The following is a 19,425-nucleotide window of genomic DNA, read 5'->3' on the forward strand; positions in this document are numbered from 1 at the left end:
AGTTAAATGCTACAGAGAAAGACTTCAGCATGGAATTGTGGCATAGGCGATCGGAACACATGAGCGAGAATGGACGCTCTTTCCAAAAGAGATATATTGCCAGACCTCAGAGGTATACATATAAACCCTTGTATTGATTATTTGACTGGTAAACAACATAGAGTTTCATTTGCTAGTTCTGCTTTGTCTAGAAAAATACATGTCTTAGACCATATTTATACAGATGTATGTGGTCCTTTGAGGACAAAAACTCCTAGTGGATATATTGATGTTCCTGGTATAAGTGGTACACTTTATTTTGTCACTTTTATAGATAATTTTTTCATGAAAGTTTGGGCCTATTCTTTGAAGACTAAAGATCAGGTGATTAATGTCTTCAAAGAGTTTCATGCCAGGGTTGAAAAGGAGATAGAAAGACAATTAAAATGCATAAGATCATATAATGATGGTGAGTCCACATGATTATTTAATGATTATTTCATGTTATATGGGATCCAATATGAGATGACAATTCCTAATACACCTTAGCATAATGCAATTGCAAAGATGATGAATCGCACCATCATGGAAAAGATCAGATGTGTATGCTTTCACAGGCCAAGCAACCCAAAAGGTTTTGAGATGAGGCTTTGAGAACTACAGTTAATATGATCAACTTGTCACCATGCACAGCCCTAGATAATGATGTTGCAGAGCATGTATGGTCAGGGAAACATGTTTCCTACAGGTATTTAAGAGTGTTTGGTTGTCGTGCATTTGCACATATTCCAGACAATGAGAGGTCCAAGCTAGATGGTAAGACTAAAGAATGTATTTTTCTTGGTTACTCACATGATCAGTTTGGTGCAGGCTTTGGGATCCAAAAAAGCATATGATGCTCAGAAGCAAAGATGTAGTCTTCTTTGAGGATCAAACCTTTGAAGATTTAAAAAAGAAAACACCGGCTGAGACTTCTGCAGAAGGATTAGCAGATTGTGACCCAGTTACTCCTCTAGTATATCAGGGTGATGGTGAAGATGTGCAGGAAGATGGTGTAGAGCCTGATGTTGATCTACCTGCAAGACATGTTGAGCAAAAAGAAGTTGGAGAGCAACTTCCCGCAGAACCTCAGTTGAGAAGATCTTCTAGACAACGTCAACCTTCCTCTAGAAGATACTCTACAAATGAGTATGTGATGCTTACTGATACAGGTGAAATAGAGAGTTACTAGGAAGTAGTTAAAAGTGAGCAGACAGAGAAGTGGTTAGTTACTATGCATGAAGAGATTGATGCTCTTCAGAAGAACCATACTTATAATTTGGTACTACTACCAAATGGAATGAAGGCATTGAAGAACAAGTGGGTTTTTAGGTTGAAGACTCAAGAATATTATTCTCAACCAAAGTACAAAGCTAGATTGGTTGTGAAAGACTTTGGTCAAAAGAAATATATTGACTTTAAAGAGATATTTTCTCCTATTATTAAAATATATTTTATTCATGTTGCTCTTGGTATTGCTGCTAACCAGGACTTGGAAGTTGAGTAGTTAGATATGAAGACATTTTTCCTTCATAGTGATTTAGAGGAGGAAATTTATATTGAGCAACCAGAAGGCTTGGTAAAGAGAACTTTGTCTGCAAGTTAAAGAAGAGCTTGTATGGGCTAAAGCAAGCTCCAAGACAGTAGTATAGAAAGTTTGATTCATTTATAATAGAAAATGGATACAAAAGAATGGCTTCGGATCATTGTGTGTATATCAAATGGTTTGGTGAGAATTTTATTATTCTCTTACTTTATGTTGATGACATGCTTATTCTTGGAAAAGATATGTCTAAAATTGACAGGTTGAAGAAGGAATTAAGTAAGTCTTTTGCAATAAAGGACATGGGGTTAGCAAAGCAAATACTGAGCATGCAGATTTTCCGTGACAGAAAAACCAAGACGATTTAGTTGTCATAGGAAAAATATATCGAGAAGGTATTGGAAAGGTTCACTATGAGCAATGCAAAGCTAGTTGGTTCTCCTATTGTAGGTCACTTCAAGTTGTGCTTAGAACATAGTCCATCAAGTGATAAGGAAAAGGAGAAAACACAAAAGGTTTCTTATACTTCAGTAGTTGGAAGTTTAATGTATGCAATAGTATGTACGAGGTCAGACATCGCATATGTAGTTGGTGTTACTAGCAGATTTCTTATAAATCCAGGCAAAAAGCACTATGCAATAGTGAAGTGGATTTTAAGATATCTCAGAGGGAGCTCTAAGGTTTGTTTAAGCTTTGGAGGTGGACCACCTGTGTTGACAGGTTATACAAATGTAGATATGACAAAAGATATATATACAAGGAAGTCAACATCATGTTATGTACTTATTTTTGCAGGGAGAGCTGTGTCATGGCAATCCAGATTGTAAAGGTGTATTGCTCTCTCCACCATAGAGGCAGAATATATTGCTGCTACAGAGGTATGTAAAGAAATGTTATGGATGAAAGAATTCTTCCAAGAATTTGGGGTGAAATAGGAAAACTATATGGTGCATTGTGATAGCCAGAGTGTCATCCATTTGTGTAAGAACCCAATGTTTCATTCCAAGTCAAAGCATATAGATGCCAGATATCACTGGATTCGAAATGTATTTGAAGAGAAGCGATTGCAACTTCAGAAAATTCACACAAATGACAACGGAGCAGACATATTGACAAATACTTTACCAAAAGAAAGACAGAAGATATGCCGATAACTGGATGACATGACTTCACATTGAGGAGTCATGGGACAACCTCCCTTATGGGCTGAAGGGGGAGGTTTTGTTGGGCTAACAGCCCATATTTAGCCCAAGGTGAGCTTTATCAGCCCACAGCTCACCTCCTCTTAACCTAATCTAATTTATATTGGGGGGGGGGGGGTGTGGTAACTATAAAAAGATACAGAAAAAGGCAGCAACGAGGTAGTTTTTGGCAGCCATGGGATTCCAAAGAAAAGGAGGAGAATAAGGAAGAAAAGGAATAGAAAGAAAGGGAAGAAGACAAGAACAACACAGAGAGACTATTCTCAATCATCTAGTGGAGCTTTCATCTCAGGTTAGATCAGATCTACAGTAGATTCTTACTGTGATTACTTGGGGAGAATTAGGGAGGATTTAGATATTGTGTATAGTGACGTGATCCTTATATCTCAGTTATTCTCTTGTGATTGTAACTAAGGTTTTGGACAAAATATTGAGATTTATATATTCATTATTATTATAGTGGATTATCTCTAGTTTGCCTCGTAATTTTTAGCCTTCACATTGAAGGAGTTTTCCACGTATATCTTGGTGTTCTACTTGATTGTGGTTTCATTTAATTCACTATGTATTATGGCATGCTAGTATTTATTCATATACAAAAGTTTATTTCACTTTATATCCCATCACCCGCCATGTGTGTGCTACGTGTCACTTCGAACTTGAAGTTCCACGTCAACGTCATAGTGTCTGGGTTCACGTGGGCGATATCAAATTGTGCCCTAACAACAACAGTTATCCCTTTTATTAAAATTATTACAAACACAAGTTTGAATTATGAATTAGTCATGAATTTGCTATTAGATTTAAGCTTCCCATACATTTTATGTTATTATTTGTTTTTTTGATCAAATATACTTTTCCTATTATTAAGAATAATCTACAGTAAATTAAATTATATGTGCCTCGAACAACTAATTATAGAATTATAGCACGTCACTCGCATCCCCTAGCTTTTCTCCATCGTCTTCCTTCTTTCGATGTGGTGATTAAATTGACCATTCTTCATTGGAAGGACCCTTGTGATTCTTTATTATATACGAAGAAAAATGCTGTTAGATTAATTAATCTGAGCTCAAGCTTATACTTCCAAAACATGATTCCAAACACATAATTAACCAAGAAAAGAGACAAGAAGAACCAGAATGGTGTATCACAGATAACAGTTTACTGAAATAGAAGCAGGGAGGGGGATGCTGAAATAGAACGATAGACAATTCTGGTGAAGGTAATAGAGGCTGACAGCCAGCTGCTGGTGCATGCTATATATCCTTATGTCTCATGCTATTTATTTATTTATTTATATTTATATATATGCATGAGGTGATACTGATCAGCTGCAAGCGTGCGGCGCGAATCCAATTCTCGCATTTCCTACATCGTAGACTACTTCAAATGTTCGCTGCTGCACATTGCCAATGATCCCCAAGCCATCAACTTGCTTACCAGAAAATGCCAAGCAGTCATCGAAGAGGATCCCAGATACGTTGAGATCCAGTGTGACTCCATCGAAGTGCAGCGCTACTTTGGGGACTGTTATGGTCTTGTAGCCTCTGAAGTCATAACAGGTATCAAGCAGTCCGTTAGTAGGCTTAAGAGGGTACGCCGACATGTGCTCCCGGAACGCCGACCTCAGGGCCTCGTAGGCCGACGGCGGGAGGCGAGTGATCGTAGTGCCGGAGTCCAATATCGTGCCACCGGACCTAAAAACCGATGGCGAAATGGCGAGCTGCTCCCCGGCCACGCTGATTCCGATCAGGTCAACGAAGTAGAAGCTTGGATACTTGGAGATGGGCTGCATTCGAGTGTAAACGGTGTTGGAGGCGTCACTAGGTTCGCCCAGTTTTAGGAACCCCATGTTGCTGGAAGTCGAAGGAAGGCAGTAGGAGAAGACCGAGTGGTAAAGTTGCGACGTCTGAGACACAAGAGACTGCTTGCCACGGCCGAGACCCACGAGCCCTGCGGCGTCGTGGAACAGCCCTTCGTTGTCGGTGCCGCACCCGAAGAGGAAGTGCTCGATCACGTCGTTTGGCGACAGCGTCAGTCTGTCGTAGCTGTAGACTTCTGAACTGTTCGACCCATCGCCGTAGGGGATGAAATAAGCGCAAGAGCTGGAGCAGCTGCCTCGGGGCTGACTGCATTCCGACGAGTTGCAAGGGATCGCGGCGTAGGAGGATGATTGGGATGGGTCAAAGATCGGCTCCTGCTGCGAGTAGCATTTGTTGCATGGTTTGCATTGGATCCAACTCAAGTCGCTCCCGGTGTCCATCGTCACAGTCTGCTCTCGGCTGGGGGTGCCATAGCCGACGGTGATCACGTACTCCCCTCCTCCGAACTCCGCGGGGATGCTTGCCAAGGAATCATTGAGCTGTGACTTCACGACACCCTTTAGGAGATAATTTACTCGAAGTTGGTCTTTAAGAAGGATTTGTTCAGGTGATGGCAGTTCCTTTGTCTCGAAGGGGGAGCAGGGTCCATACCGACTGACCAACCGTATAGAGGTAACGTTGGATCCTGAGAACCATGCATGCATGCATGGAAGTATATATCACCACCAATAGTCAGTTTTATTTTTTTGTCTTTTAAGTAAATTTACGTCAAACAAATGCAGCAATTCATGAGTACAACTTCCATCTGCTTGATCGGTAACATCGTGCATCCAATTTACAGCTTAAAGAGATAGAGAAGGAAGTCTTAGTTAAAACTACAGATGAGATGATACTTTATAACAGCAGCGCAAATAAAACACCAAAAGTAAGAGGCAGCTGATGCATCATTAACCTTTGAGCGGGGAGCAGACTGCTCCGGGATTCAAAGAACGTCTTTGAACCTTATGGTAGCCCTGTACTTCTCCATTGGCAAGGTGAGAACGGTAGCTTAGGAGCAGAAACATAACACAAGAGCAGGTTAGGAGGGCAGCTGAAGCCATTAGTTAGCTGGGAAGATACAAGTCTTGTGCGTAGGAGCTCTGGCTATGCATCCAATTTATAGAGAACCTTCAATGCTACCTTCTCTCCTTGAATCTTCAAAGCGATGCTAATGGTTTGGCCTCTGATTACCGCATGCGAAATTGATTTAGAAGGCTGTGGACTAGTCGTTGACGTAGGACCCACTGGCTTAGTCAAGGTCAGATTGTCCGATCTTCGCGGAGTCACATAAATTTTATCTCTAAGGTGTGGAAGATCCATGATAAGATCTCCGGTCGGCTACTGTTGGGAAGAAACCTGTCAGTGCGGAATAATTCTTTTCCCTTTTTGTGTATCAAAATAGGTTCCTCATCAAAATACCAACTTGATATCAAAATGATAATATCAATCAGCACAGCATAAACAATAGAGCAATAAATCAATCATATAGTGAGACCAAATCTTTTTAACGTGAAAAACCCAATGTGAGAAAAACCATGGGACCGCAGTCCACCTCAAACTTCTACTATCAATAATAATGATAACAAGTTTACAGTAGGTCTTCTCTAGAATAACTAGAGGATCAGAATAACATCTAGATCATATATCTTGGCTCAAGAATAGCATATCTTCATCACATAGGATGGATCTCCTCAAAAGAGAATTCTACGTCTCACAGAGTGGATATCGTAGGAAAGTACTTTAGAGAGGGTAAACTGCAGATCAACACCGTTAGGATTGTAAAGTTTGCTGTAAGGATTCTCCACATAAAATTTGGGCTTGACAACGTTTGGCTGCTGATCATCAAGCAGAAAAACTCAGAAACCTTACTTTCTCTTTTTATTTCCCTCTCCTCGTAGACTATTACACTACCAAATCATGGATGCTGAACACATCATATTTGGAGGTTTTCGATACGCTGACGAACGAGAAAGAGCAAGGAAGAGGAGGAGGTGGTGGAGGCAACGGCGGCAGGAAGAGCAAGCAAGAGAAGTCATTACGCTTGCAGAACTCGGTGATCTGAGCTTGGAACGAGTGAAGGGAGTAGCTCTAAATAGCTGTGCCTCTACGCGTTCAAGTTTCAACGGGTGGTACATCGCTTTCTCCCACTTGTCTTCCTCCTGTAGCCACTCGAGTTCATCTGTGTGGCGATTAGGTCATGCGTCGTTACGCAACAAATTACGGGTTGGGTCAAGGAAAAGACCCTCGTGATTCTTTATGAGATTCAATCCACTCACGAGCAGAAAAGGAGGTGTGATCACAAGCTGGAAGGCACTACGAATTTAGCCCGTATAATTGACTCCTGACTTGTCTGACACTCTCGAGTCCCGTGGGAAGACCATCCAAGAAGAGTCCTCAGCTTTGAATTGGAATCTTCTTTCTATCTTAGGCCGTGAAGCAATGGCGACCAACCTTTGAGTTATTCCATAGACTAACAACTTTGTGGCTATTTGTTTAGTATTGGATTAATGGACTGAACTCTATCGTTCCTCGCCCAAAAGAACCATTGGCTAATGTTACTTGATATGAAGGATCTAAAGCAACCACCAAAAAAAGAATGTCAAAAGAAGAACCACAAAGCATTTGAGAACAATCATGATCTCAAGGTGGCCTATCACTTTCTTCTTCCTTCTTTCCTGCTATTTCTTCTGATATAATCATGTGGAAAGACATAATATAATCCATCTCTAAGCAGTGTGGCTCCCTGTGGAAAGACATAATCTAATCCATCTCTAAGCAGTGTGGCTCCCTGCGACAGGCTCTCTTACGTTCATGAGTTTGTGGCTGACATAAGTCTACGGAGACATGATGTTGCAGAAGTTGCATAATCCACCGCACCTCTCCAACATTTCACATGGCAAGCCCCGTTCAGTTTGTCATGTCCTTGCTAAGCTTTTGGAATGTTGCAGAAAACGAGCCATGGGGTTCGTGCAATGCTTCTCAAATTGGAACAGTGGTGGGAAATCTGCGGTGGCTCAGTCACTGTCGGTCGATAGACCATGAAATGTTTGAAGGACTCGTAATTCTGCCTGCATGTGTTTAATTTCTCCTCGGGATAAGCCAAGCACTTGAAAAACCATCTCCAATGCATAAGCTAGATTAAGCATCTCATGTGGAGATCAGGATAACTGCAGTTTAAGGAGTGCTAATATCACAGACTATACAAATCACCCAGCTTGTGTACTATACATTGTCTTTCTTCTCCGATGAGTGGTCAGACTTCCACTTCAAGTGTTGGAAGATGTAGCCAGGGCACTTGCAAATAACAAGTCGGGTGGTTCTTGATGTGGATGGTTGGAGATGACATTCTCGAGGGTTGTTGAAGGAGTACTTCCTCCGGTTCAATGGTGCCAGTGCCTCATGATAGAAGATAAGATTTTCCTAACTATATGAGGAAAAAATCCTCTATTCTGTTAGGGAAATTCTTCCTCCTAATTCCTATAAATAGGAGAGGGAACATGTTAATAGATTCAAGCTAAAGTTTCTCTACTTCAATAAAACTTCTTATATTCTATTGTTCTTATCTTATATTATTTCTATCATGGTATCAGAGCAGTGAGAAAAGCGAAGCTTCGCTCTTGCTTTTGGCCAGCGATCAACGCTGCTGAGAAAAGCGAAGCTTCGCCCTTGTCTTCGGCCAGCGACCAATGCCGCTGCAGCCACATTCCTGAGAGGCTTCACGGCCAATCCTCATCTTCCTCACCGCGGTAGTCTTCGCTGATCTGCCAATAGTCGGCGGACTTAAGGAGAACGAAGGGAACGCCTGTGCTCTCACAGCAACAGCAATCGCAACAGCAACAGCGATCTGCTCTTGCCCTACTCACGAACCTCTTGCTTTAAACCATTCTTTGCATCGATCCAAGATTGGTATCCTTGTTAGGAGCACCATCTTGCGAGGGCATGATAGAAGATAAGATTTCCCCAATTATATGAGGAAATCTCTCTATTCTGTTTATTCTGTTGAGGGAAATTCTTCCTCCTAATCTGTATAAATAGGAGAGGGAACATGTTAATAGATTCAAGCTAAAGTTTCTCTATTTCAATAAAGCTTCTTTAATTATATTGTTCTTATCTTCTATTATTTCTATCATGGTATCAGAGCAGTTTGCCTAGAGCAAGCTCTCTTCTCGCTGCCAATTCATCATTGGTGTTGCCACTCTGCGCCAACGTCCGTTCCCTTCCGCTACAGCATCTCTAGTGCTGCTCATCAGCACTGCCCCACCTTTCTTTCTCGTTGTAGCTATTTTCCTTCCTCTTTTGCTATAGTTTCCTCTTCTACTACAGCTTCCTCCTCTGTTGCAGTTTCCTCCTTTGCTGTAGTAGCTTCCTCCTAATTCCTATAAATAGTAGAGCGAACATGTTAATAGATTCAAGCTAAAGTTTCTCTACTTCAATAAAGCTTCTTATATTCTATTGTCCTTATCTTCTATTATTTCTATCACCTTACCTACTAGCTTTGTTGCTTGCTCATGCCAAGATAAGTGGGACGAGTAGAAAATTAGAACAATTCAACAAAGGGGATGATTCTTGCAACACCACATTTGAAGCATGGTCATCATGCATCAACCTGTGTAGTAGGTGGTGTTCTAACATTTGCACCCCAAAAAGAAGGGTTTGACCAATGTGCATTGGCTGTTGCTTCAACCTCTGTTCAGAAGCAGAAAGTGTTGTGCTAGCCATCATTATTAAAGATTATGGATGGTAGCATCAACCCTTTTTTGTCAGTTACAGAGATGACTGAATCACTAATGCTCAGAGACTCCAGCATGGCTGGCCATATGTCCAGCAAGAAAACTATGGAGATCAACCCAGAGAATCCTATCATGGAGGAGTTGAGGAAGCGAGCAGATGCTGACAAGAATGACAAATCAGTCAAGGACCTGACACTTATGCTGTTTGAGACTGCTCTCCTCACCTCTGGTTTCAGCTTGAATGACCCCAATACTTTTGGCAACAGGATCCACCGCATGCTGAAATTAGGTCTCAGCATCGTTGAGGATGAAAAGGTTGAAGACACTGACATGCCTACGCTTGAGGATGCTGCTGATGCCGAAGAGAGTAAGATGGAGGAAGTGGACTAATCTGGATCTAGCTTGGCTTTCTGTATTCTGCTGCTTCTCTTGCAATTTTTTGGTGTACCTTTCATATATGCACTAACTATGTAGACGGCCTTCATCACCTTTTGGCAAAGAGATCTTTATAACTTTTGTCTATGCATGCATGGATAATGAATGTTCTATGTTAACAAGTCTATGGTTTGAATGTCGATTTAGCATGGTTGACATTTCATTTTTATAGTCCTGTCTCTTGGCACGAAGCTGCATGAAATCAGAATCATGTCTAAGTTTGTCTTGATAGTAAATGCCATGTTCCAGAGTAAGATTTTGCTTTCATTAATTCGAGTTCGATCGATCATGGAGCATTTGGTTATCGGAGTTCTAGATGTTTTGCTTTGATCATTAGCTACGCAATCGAAGTCATATGTGAATTGTGATGATATAAATAAGAAGCTGCTGAAGAATGACTGCCAAATTCAACTTTACGGACAAAAGAGACAGACATACTGATAATAGATTCGGAGGAACAGAATCTATACTATGTGAACATACTGACTCCGGGTGTCTTCATTTTGTCACCCATTGTTCTTATTGATGCAGAAAACACAGAGCAGGTGGTTGCGTGGTGAATCAATCAGCTGCATGCCTGCGGCACAAATCCAATCCTCTCATTTCCTAGATCATAGACCACTTCAAACGTTTGCTGCTGCACGTTGCCGATGATACCGAACCTACCGCCCTTATATCCAGTAAAAGCCAAGCAGCCATGCATGAGGATCCCAGATATGTCGAGATCCATTGTGACTCCATCGAAGAGCAGCGCTACTTTCGGGACTGTTATGGTCTCGTAGCCGCTGAAGTCATAACAGGTATCGAGTACTCGCGTAGGAGGCGCAGCGGGGTACTGGGACATGTAGCACCGGAACGCAGACCTCAGGGCTCCGTAGGCCGACGCCGGGAGGCGAGTGATGGTAGTGCCGGAGTCGATGATCGTGCCACGGGACGAGAAAACCGATGGCGAAATGTCCAGTTGCTGCCCACCGACACTGATTCCGATCAGGTCAACGAAGTAAAAGCTGGAGCTGGTCTGCATTCGAGTGTAAACGGTGTTGGAGGCGTCACCAGGTTCGCCCAGTTTCAGGAACCCGGTGGAGCTGGGAGTCGAAGGAAGGCAGTAGGAGAAGACCGACTGGTAAACTTGCGACGTTTGAGACACCAGAGAGCGCTTGCCGCGGCCGAGGCCCACGAGCCCTGCGGCGTTGAGGAACAGCCTTTCGTTGTCGGTGCCGCACCCGAAGAGGAAGGGCTCGATCACGTCGTTTGGCGACAGCGTCAGTCTGTCGTAGCTGTAGACTCCTGAACGTTTCGGCCCACTGCCGTATTGGATGACATAAGCGCAAGAGCTGGAGCAGCTGCTTGGGAGCTGACTGCAGTCCGACGAGTTGCAAGGAATCGCGGCGTAGGAGGATGATTGGGATGGGTCAAAGATCGGCTCCTTCTGCGAGTAGCATACGTTGCGTGGTTTGCATTTGATCCAACTCAGGTCGCTTCCGGTGTCCATTATCACAGTCTGCTCTTGGCTGGGGGTGCCATAGCCGACTGTGATCACGTACCCCCGTCCTCCGTACTCAGTGGGGATGCTTGCCTTGGAATCATCGACCTGTGGCTTGGCGGAAGGCTTCAAGGCACTTCGCCAGAGATAGTTGACTCGAAGCTGGTCTTTCAGAAGAATCTCTTCTAGCGATAGCAGTTTCTTGTCGTCGAAGGGGGAGCAGGGTCCATGCCGATGCACCAACGGGAGGGCGGTAGCGTTAGATCCAGAGAACGACGAAACTATCATTTAAGGAAACTGTATCAAATGGTTTCAGCAATTCATGGGTAGAATTTACAATTATCTACGGAGTATGAGATCTGCAACCCAAAGAAAAGTTTGATGCAAGAGAGCAGCTAAGGTATGACTGACCCTTGGATGAGGAGCAGACAACTTCGGGCCTCGAATTATGATTTTGAACCACGTGGTAGCTCTGAGCGTCTTCTCCGTTAGCAAGGGAAGAACAGTGACTCAGGAACAGAACAGAAGAGCAGATTAAGAGAGCAGCCGAAGTCATTTGCGGGGAAGATACAAGCCCTGGCCGCTGCAGGATAGCTATGGCAATGCATCCAATTTATAGAGACTTCGAAACCACTTTCTTTGTGCTACCACATTGGCCTCTGATTTGAGTCAAGTATGTGGACTAGTCGTTGACTTCGAATTGACTGGCATCGTCAAGTTCTTCCACACAATCACGGACCAATTTATGCTTAGTTTCGCATTCCCACTGCAAAATCCACGAGATAATTTGGTTTACGACACAACGATGAGATCGAAAGGAAGAGTTTTGACAGTTCAAAGTCGAATGATTAGAGCCACAACTCGAGTGCAACATAAATCCTGACTGGTTCATAAATCGTCAACTAATAACAACCACAACTAAATGCTTCCTTATGGCTGTTCTACGAGTCACCCAGGCGAGTGGATCGGGAGCTAATCGAGAGGGAATTACACAGTATACTTCCATGTCCTCACGAACCAAAGTGCGCAAGAACATGGACTCGTACTTCTGAAACCTGCAATGATAGATCGATAGCTCCGATACTGTATGTGATGAACGGATTGCACCATGAGAATAACTTCAGCTGGTCTGGTGTTGAATCAATGGTTGGCAGCAGCAGAGGCTAATCAAAAGACGAAGGCGAAGAGGAGGTACAGGCAGGGGAGGTGGCCGTGAAAGAGACACTCCCAAATGATTGCGAAGGACAAGCTACTCCAAGTGACATTAAAGAACTCGGCAACCATGGCGTTTTCCAATTAATCATGGACCAATTTAGCTTTATTTGGAGAGTAAAATAGGATGGAAAGTTATCAGACTTGTAGATCTTTATGCAGACTAGATGAGTTTATTATTAGTAACATATATTTTCTACTCATGTTAAGATCTATAAAGTTGCAGATGGTGTGATTTATAAGGAAAACAATATCACAACAGTTGTCCCTTTTATTAAAATTATCACAAGTACAAGTTTGAATTATGAATTAGACATGAATTTGCTATTAGATATAAGCTTCCCATACATTTTCTGTTATTATTTGTGTTTTTTGATCAAATATACTTTTCCTATGATTAAGAATAATCTACAGTAAATTAAATTAAATGTGCCTCGAACATCTAATTATAGAATTATAGCACGTCAGTCACATCCCCTAGCTTTTCTCCATCGTCTTCCTCTTTTCGATGTGGTGACTAAATAGGCAATCATTCATTACACAATAAATTGTGGGTTGGATTCGTCGTGGAAGGACCCTCGTGATTTTTTATTATTTACGAAGAAAAATACTGTTAGATTAATTAATCTGAGCTCTAACTTATACTTCCAAAACATAATTCCAAACACATAATTAACGAAGAAAAGAGACACACGTACAGAAGAACAGGGAGGTGGATGCTGAAATAGAACGATAGACAATTCTGGTGAAGGTAATAGAGGCTGACTGCCAGCTGCAGGTGCATGCTATATATCCTTATTCCTCATGCTATTGATTTATTTATATTTATATATATGCATGAGGTGATACTGATCAGCTGCAAGCGTGCGGCGCGAATCCAATTCTCTCATTTCCTACATCGTAGACTACTTCAAATGTTCGCTGCTGCACATTGCCAATGATCCCCAAGCCATCAACTTGCTTACCAGAAAATGCCAAGCAGTCATGGAAGAGGATCCCAGACGAGTTGACGTCCAGGGTGACTCCATCACCAAATTGCAGTGCTATGCTGGGAACTGTTATGGTCTCGTGGCCGCTGAAGTCATAACAGGTATCAAGTATTCCAGTAGCCGGCTTAGGAGGGTATGCCGACATGTGCTCCTGGAACGCCGACCTCAGGGCATCGTAGGCCGACGGCGGGAGGCGAGTGATCGTAGTGCCGGAGTCCAATATCGTGCCACCGGACCTAAAAACCGATGGCGAAATGGCGAGCTGCTCCCCGGCCACGCTGATTCCGATCAGGTCAACGAAGTAGTAGCTTGGATCATTGGAGCTGGTCAGCATTCCAGTGTAAACGGTGTTGGAGGCGTCACCAGGTTCGCCCAGTTTTAGGAACCCCGTGTTGCTGGAAGTCGAAGGAAGGCAGTAGGAGAAGACCGAGTGGTAAAGTTGCGACGTCTGAGACACAAGAGACTGCTTGTCACGGCCGAGACCCACGAGCCCTGCGGCGTCGTGGAACAGCCCTTCGTTGTCGGTGCCGCACCCAAAGATGAAGTCCTCGATCACGTCGTTTGGCGACAGCGTTAGTCTGTCGTAGCTGTAGACTCCTGAACTGTTCGACCCATCGCCGTAGGGGATGAAATAAGCGCAAGAGCTGGAGCAGCTGCTTGGGGGCTGACTGCAGTCCGACGAGTTGCAAGGGATCGCGGCGTAGGAGGATGATTGGGATGGGTCAAAGATCGGCTCCTGCTGCGAGTAGCATACGTTGCATGGTTGGCATTGGATCCAACTCAGGTCGCTTCCGGTGTCCATTATCACAGTCTGCTCTCGGCTGGGGGTGCCATAGCCGACGATGATCACGTACTCCCCTCCTTGGAGCTCCGCGGGGATGCTTGCCATGGAATCATTGAGCTGTGACTTCACGACACCCTTTAGGAGATAATTTACTCGAAGTTGGTCTTTAAGAAGGATTTGTTCAAGTGATGGCAGTTCCTTTGTCTCGAAGGGGGAGCAGGGTCCATACCGACTGACCAACCGTATAGAGGAAACGTTGGATCCTGAGAACCATGCATGCATGGAAGCATATATCACCACCAATAGTCAGTATCAATTTTTTGTCTTTTAAGTAAATTTACGTCAAATAAATGCAGCAATTTATGAGTACAACTTCCACCTGCTTGCTCAGTAACATCGTGCATCCAATTTACAGCTTAAAGAGATAGAGAAGGAAGTCTTAGTTAAAACTACAGATACTTTATAACAGGTACGAGATCTGCAGCGCAAATAAAACACCAAAAGTAAGAGGCAGCTGATGCATGATTAACCTTTGAGCGGGGAGCAGACTGCTCCGGGATTCAAATAACGTCTTTGAACCTTATGGTAGCCCTGTACTTCTCCATTGGCAAGGTTAGAACGGTAGCTTAGGAGCAGAAACAGAACACAAGAGCAGGTTAGGAGGGTAGCTGAAGCCATTAGTTAGCTGGGGGGGAGATACAAGTCTTGTGCGTAGGAGCTCTGGCAATGCATCCAATTTATAGAGAACCTTCAATACTACCTTCTCTCCTTTGAATCTTCAAAGCGATGCTAATGGTTTGGCCTCTGATTACCACATGCGAAATTGATTTAGAAGGCTGTGGACTAGTCGTTGACGTAGGACCCACTGGCTTATTCAAGATCAGATTGTCCGATCTTCGCGGAGTCACATAAATCTTATCGCGTATCCCCGTCGAGGTGTGGAAGATCCGTGTACATTATCAGATCTCCAATCGGCTACCAGTCCGAAGCGAGATGTCCATAGGATCCTCTTCCACTGTGGCTCTTGCGGAACCAGATTGCAAAGACCATGTCAGATCTCAGAGTTACTTCGGTACTTCAACTACTATGAGAATAACTTTGGCTGATTCACTGATATGATTGTTAAGTTCTAGGCGTTGAAGCTGTGGTGGGCTTAAGGAATCAGCACAGGCAATATGATATTACTGCACTTCTCTTGTTGGCAGTATCGGACGGTACGGAAAAGAAGAAGATGAGGAGGAGGCGGAAGCCGGGTAAGACACGGACGGCGAGGTGGCCATGAACGAGACATTCAAGAACTAATTTATTGCACGAGACAAAATATGTCTGTCATTATCAACTAAGGAACGATGAAATGCGTTCTCGGATCAATTATGGACCGTATTATTGGGCAATATCTTCTTTTTGTTTCATTTATTATCTGTGCATTATTCATAGCAAATGGACGAAAGCAGCCTGTATTTATATTTCTGTCTTTTTTCGCGCTAGATAAGGTTAGGTACAGAAGCTCTGTAGACTCGTCACAACAATTTGGTAGTGTAATGTTTTTGATAAATATATAAATGAATTAGATATATATATATATGGTAGTGTAATGTTTTTGTACAGTCTGATGCTGGTTTGAATTATATATTTAACACACACACACACACACACACACACACACACACACACACACATATATATATATATATATATATATATATATATATATATATATATATATATATATGTCTTTTTTAAAATCTTTTTTTTAAAGAAAGGAATCCCTATTTTAGTTTTTCCCAAAATGATGCTCCCTATATGGTATTTTTTTTATTAGTTTCGAATCATTATAGTGTTTTTGTTTGGCTCATTTATAATATTTTTCAATAACATTACGGTATTATGATGGTCGCAATAATTTTTACCAATATTTAGATGATGTTATTCTTAAATTATTATAGTACCTATTTGAATTCTAATATGATATATTAAATAATTTTTAGTATATTTTGATTTTATTTGACTTGCTTATAGTATTTTTTTTAATAACATTATAGGTTTTATTATTATATTAAAGATATTATAAAGCTATTGAAAAATATTATAAGTAACTTCGTATTATGTCTCTTTGCTTATCATTGCTGATAGACTATTACACTAGGAAATTTTTAGGTTTAAAGTTGGTTTAGCTAATGTTATGATTTCATTTGTATTATGTACTATTTATATTATTTTTAAGTCGATTTTATAGTTTTTTTTATGGTGACAAAATATTATAGTAAGTCAAAACACTATATATAATGGATGAGAAAAATATTATTCTGGTTGACGAGAGATATTTTGGATATTATTTCTAATGAGAGACTAATCAAAAAAATAATATTTTTTGAAAAATAAAAAATAAAAAAGACTTTCTCAAGAAAATCGTTTAAAAAAAATCTTTTAGAAGGAATTTGACACGACCAATCGATGCTTTGACCGTTGCTTTGTTAACCTTTCACAGATGCTTTTATTCTGTCGTTCTTCCTTTAATCATTCCATTTGTTTGCTACTGTCAAATGACTGGCTGATGATTTCAGCTGCAAGCTTTGGCCCCAAATCCAATCTTCCTCTTGGAGACGTCATACACCACGTTGTACGTTCTCTGCTGCACGTTGGCAATGATGGCCAGGTCGTCGGCGTTGTCGTTTCCAGCGAAGGCCAGGCAAGCCTGCGACACGTTCGCCACGTAAAGAATCCCGGTGAAGTCGACGCTAAGCGTAGCCCCGCCGCTGAACACGAGCGCCACAGTCGGCACCGACACCGTCGTGTACCCCGTGAAGTCGTAGCACGTGTCCAGTATCGACAACGCCGGCGCGGGCGGGTACTGTGTCATCTTCTGCTTGAACGCCGACCGCAGGACGGCGTACGCCGACGGTGGCAGCCGCGTGATCACCGTGCCGGAGTCCATCAGCGTCCTAGCGGTCGAGAACACCATCCTCGAGATGGGCAGCTGTTTGCCGCCCACCTTGATGGCTATCAACCTCACGAAGTAGAACGATGGCATTTCCGGCACCGTCAGCATGGGCGTGTACTTGGTGCTCGACCGCGAGCCACGACCGATGGTTAGATAGCCGGTCGAGCTCGACGTCGAGGGCAGGCAGTAGGAGAACACCGCGCCGTACTTCCGCGACGCCTGCGACACCAACGACACGCTTCCACGGCCGAGGCCGAGGAGCCCGGCGGCCCTGCCGAACAGCCCGCTGTTGGTGTCGCCGCAGCCGAACTTGAAGCCGGGCAGCACGTCGGAGGGCGACAACGAGAGAGTGTCGCGGCCAAAGGTGCCCTGCGTCTGCGACTGGTCGCCGTACTGGACGTCGTAGCGGCAGGTGGACGCGTTGGAGCAGCTGTGCGAGTCGAGCCGGCCGCAGTCGGCGGAGTTGCAGGCCAGAGTGGCGTACGTGGAGGACTGGGCCGGGTCGAACACCGGCTCCTGCTGCGCGTAGCAGTCGTTGCATGGCTTGCACTGGATCCACGTCACATCGCTGCCGGTGTCGAAGACGACGGAGAAGTCCATGAGGGGGGTGCCGAAGCCGACCGTGACCACGTAGTTGCCGGTGCCGAGGGAGCCACCGGTGCGGGCGGGGATCCTTGCCGCCGACGAGCTGCGCAGCTTGTCGACCTGAGCAGCAGCAGAGGCCCGGACATGAAGCGAGTCGACTCGGGCTTGGTCGGCGTCGAGAAGTCGGGCATGGGGCACCTTCCGACCGTCGTCAAACGGCGAGCACGGACCGTGCCGATGGACTACCTTCAACTTGGACGGATCAGAAGCTGCGGAATTGGAAATTACGGTAAGATTCATTTAGCATCAGGGGATTGGAATCATTCATAAACAATGGTTGATATTAGAATGAAGGATATACTAAGTTCATGGTGGAAACAATCTGTTGGTGGACTGGGAGATGAATTTTCCTGGCTTGTTCTCTGTGACTCAACTTTGAATCATTATCAATCCAAACTACAATGATTTGAGCTCGATCGAAACTACTATATAATGGACAAGACACCGCTACTGTCCTTGATTGGTCACCAATCGCTCTCCTCTGTTGACCTACCTCTTTAAACAAGCATCGTGTGCAGGAAGACATCCTAAACCTGCACAGGCCATCTTGACTTCTGCATAGCTTTTCGGTGGTATACACGTTGTTTTCTGCATGTATACTATGCTATATACATACATACATATATACATATATATATATGTATAACACTCGAAATTCTATATATATGGAAAGAAAATTGTCTCAACCTTCTGGGGAAGAGCACGAAGACTTGGGTAGCAAATCATGGATGCTGAACACATGCATATTTGGAGGTTTTCCATACGCTGACGAACGAGAAAGAGCAAGGAAGATGAGGAGGAGGAGGAGGTGGTGGAGGCAACGGCGGCAGGAAGAGCAAGCAAGAGAAGCCATTACGCTCGCAGAACTCGGTGATCTGAGCTTGGAACGAGTGAAGGGAGTAGCTCTAAATAGCTGTGCCTCTGCGCGTTCAAGTTTCAACGGGTGGTACATCGCTTTCTCCAACTTGTCTTCCTCCTGTAGCCACTCGAGTCCTCTGTGGCGATTAGGTCATGCGTCATTGCGCAACAAATTACGGGTTGGGTCAAGGAAAAGACCCTCGTGATTCTTTATGAGATTCAATCCACTCACGAGAAGAAAAGGATGTGTGATCACAAGCTGGAAGGCATTATGAATTAAGCCCGTATAATTGACTCCTGACTTGTCTGACACTCTCGAGTCCCGTGGGAAGACCATCCAAGAAGAGTCTTCAGCTCTGAATTGGAATCTTCTTTCTAACTTAGGCCGTGAAGCAATGGCGACCAACTTTTGAGCTATTCCATAGACTAACAACTTTATGGCTATTTGTTTAGTATCGGATTAATGAACTGAGCTCTATCGTTCCTCGCCCAAAAGAACCATTGGCTAATGTTACTTGATATGAAGGATCTAAAGCAACCACCAAAAAAAGAATGTCGAAAGAAGAACCACAAAGCATTCGAGAACAATCATGATCTCAAGGTGGCCTATCGCTTTCTTCTTCCTTCCTTCCTGCTATTTCTTCTGATATAATCATGTGGAAAGACATAATCTAATCCATCTCTAGGCAGTGTGGCTCCCTGCGACAGGCTCTCTTACGT

General features: G+C 43.5%; 5 protein-coding genes across 8 annotated transcripts; 1 reads left to right on the forward strand and 4 right to left on the reverse strand.

Moving 5' to 3' along the window:
- Positions 1 to 3,906: 3,906 nt before the first annotated feature.
- On the reverse strand, positions 3,907 to 5,708 carry LOC103976974 (aspartyl protease family protein At5g10770-like). Of its 2 annotated transcripts, none has more exons than XM_065142107.1 (2): positions 5,542 to 5,708; positions 3,907 to 5,274 (listed from the first exon to the last, which is right to left on the reverse strand). In XM_065142107.1, exons 1-2 carry the CDS (start codon positions 5,687 to 5,689, stop codon positions 4,094 to 4,096), a joined length of 1,329 nt encoding a protein of 442 aa, XP_064998179.1. In that variant the 5' UTR covers positions 5,690 to 5,708; the 3' UTR covers positions 3,907 to 4,093. The 2 variants fall into 2 exon arrangements, with proteins under 2 accessions (XP_064998179.1, XP_018679083.2); XM_018823538.2 differs by having other exon boundaries at positions 3,907 to 5,430; positions 5,542 to 5,588.
- Positions 5,709 to 9,400: 3,692 nt separating this feature from the next.
- On the forward strand, positions 9,401 to 9,748 carry LOC103977360 (heat shock protein 81-1-like). Its single transcript, XM_009392853.3, has one exon. The coding sequence runs from the start codon at positions 9,401 to 9,403 to the stop codon at positions 9,746 to 9,748; it is 348 nt and encodes a 115-aa protein (XP_009391128.2).
- Positions 9,749 to 10,165: 417 nt separating this feature from the next.
- On the reverse strand, positions 10,166 to 11,873 carry LOC103976975 (aspartyl protease family protein At5g10770). 3 transcript variants are annotated; one of them, XM_065141393.1, is made up of 2 exons: positions 11,688 to 11,873; positions 10,166 to 11,557 (listed from the first exon to the last, which is right to left on the reverse strand). In XM_065141393.1, exons 1-2 carry the CDS (start codon positions 11,830 to 11,832, stop codon positions 10,359 to 10,361), a joined length of 1,344 nt encoding a protein of 447 aa, XP_064997465.1. In that variant the 5' UTR covers positions 11,833 to 11,873; the 3' UTR covers positions 10,166 to 10,358. The 3 variants fall into 3 exon arrangements, with proteins under 3 accessions (XP_064997465.1, XP_064997466.1, XP_064997467.1); XM_065141394.1 differs by having other exon boundaries at positions 10,166 to 11,541; positions 11,687 to 11,872; XM_065141395.1 differs by having other exon boundaries at positions 10,166 to 11,573; positions 11,688 to 11,827.
- Positions 11,874 to 13,195: 1,322 nt separating this feature from the next.
- Positions 13,196 to 14,957, reverse strand: LOC103976977 (aspartyl protease family protein At5g10770-like). The gene is made up of 2 exons (XM_009392354.3): positions 14,792 to 14,957; positions 13,196 to 14,524 (listed from the first exon to the last, which is right to left on the reverse strand). The coding sequence occupies exons 1-2, from the start codon at positions 14,937 to 14,939 to the stop codon at positions 13,341 to 13,343; spliced, it is 1,332 nt and encodes a 443-aa protein (XP_009390629.2). The 5' UTR covers positions 14,940 to 14,957; the 3' UTR covers positions 13,196 to 13,340.
- A 1,770-nt stretch (positions 14,958 to 16,727) lies between these two features.
- LOC135633094 (aspartyl protease family protein At5g10770-like) lies at positions 16,728 to 18,719 on the reverse strand. The gene is made up of 2 exons (XM_065142178.1): positions 18,535 to 18,719; positions 16,728 to 18,056 (listed from the first exon to the last, which is right to left on the reverse strand). The coding sequence occupies exons 1-2, from the start codon at positions 18,698 to 18,700 to the stop codon at positions 16,822 to 16,824; spliced, it is 1,401 nt and encodes a 466-aa protein (XP_064998250.1). The 5' UTR covers positions 18,701 to 18,719; the 3' UTR covers positions 16,728 to 16,821.
- Positions 18,720 to 19,425: the final 706 nt, after the last annotated feature.

The sequence above is a fragment of the Musa acuminata genome, chromosome BXJ3-3 (assembly GCF_036884655.1).
Source record: "Musa acuminata AAA Group cultivar baxijiao chromosome BXJ3-3, Cavendish_Baxijiao_AAA, whole genome shotgun sequence".
Taxonomy (NCBI): domain Eukaryota; kingdom Viridiplantae; phylum Streptophyta; class Magnoliopsida; order Zingiberales; family Musaceae; genus Musa; species Musa acuminata.

What these genes read in the sequence shown, in the direction of transcription:
- LOC103976975 (XM_065141393.1), bottom strand. Translation starts at nt 11,832, where the DNA reads ATGACTTCGGCTGCTCTCTTAATCTGCTCTTCTGTTCTGTTCCTGAGT. An exon ending in TGTCTGCTCCTCATCCAAGG is followed by an intron (nt 11,558 to 11,687) that starts GTCAGTCATACC and finishes CTTAAATGATAG; the next exon opens with TTTCGTCGTTCTCTGGATCT.
- LOC103976974 (XM_065142107.1), bottom strand. Translation starts at nt 5,689, where the DNA reads ATGGCTTCAGCTGCCCTCCTAACCTGCTCTTGTGTTATGTTTCTGCTC. An exon ending in AGTCTGCTCCCCGCTCAAAG is followed by an intron (nt 5,275 to 5,541) that starts GTTAATGATGCA and finishes CATGGTTCTCAG; the next exon opens with GATCCAACGTTACCTCTATA.
- LOC103977360 (XM_009392853.3), top strand. Translation starts at nt 9,401, where the DNA reads ATGACTGAATCACTAATGCTCAGAGACTCCAGCATGGCTGGCCATATG.
- LOC135633094 (XM_065142178.1), bottom strand. Translation starts at nt 18,700, where the DNA reads ATGGCTTCTCTTGCTTGCTCTTCCTGCCGCCGTTGCCTCCACCACCTC. An exon ending in TTCGTGCTCTTCCCCAGAAG is followed by an intron (nt 18,057 to 18,534) that starts GTTGAGACAATT and finishes CCAATTCCGCAG; the next exon opens with CTTCTGATCCGTCCAAGTTG.
- LOC103976977 (XM_009392354.3), bottom strand. Translation starts at nt 14,939, where the DNA reads ATGGCTTCAGCTACCCTCCTAACCTGCTCTTGTGTTCTGTTTCTGCTC. An exon ending in AGTCTGCTCCCCGCTCAAAG is followed by an intron (nt 14,525 to 14,791) that starts GTTAATCATGCA and finishes CATGGTTCTCAG; the next exon opens with GATCCAACGTTTCCTCTATA.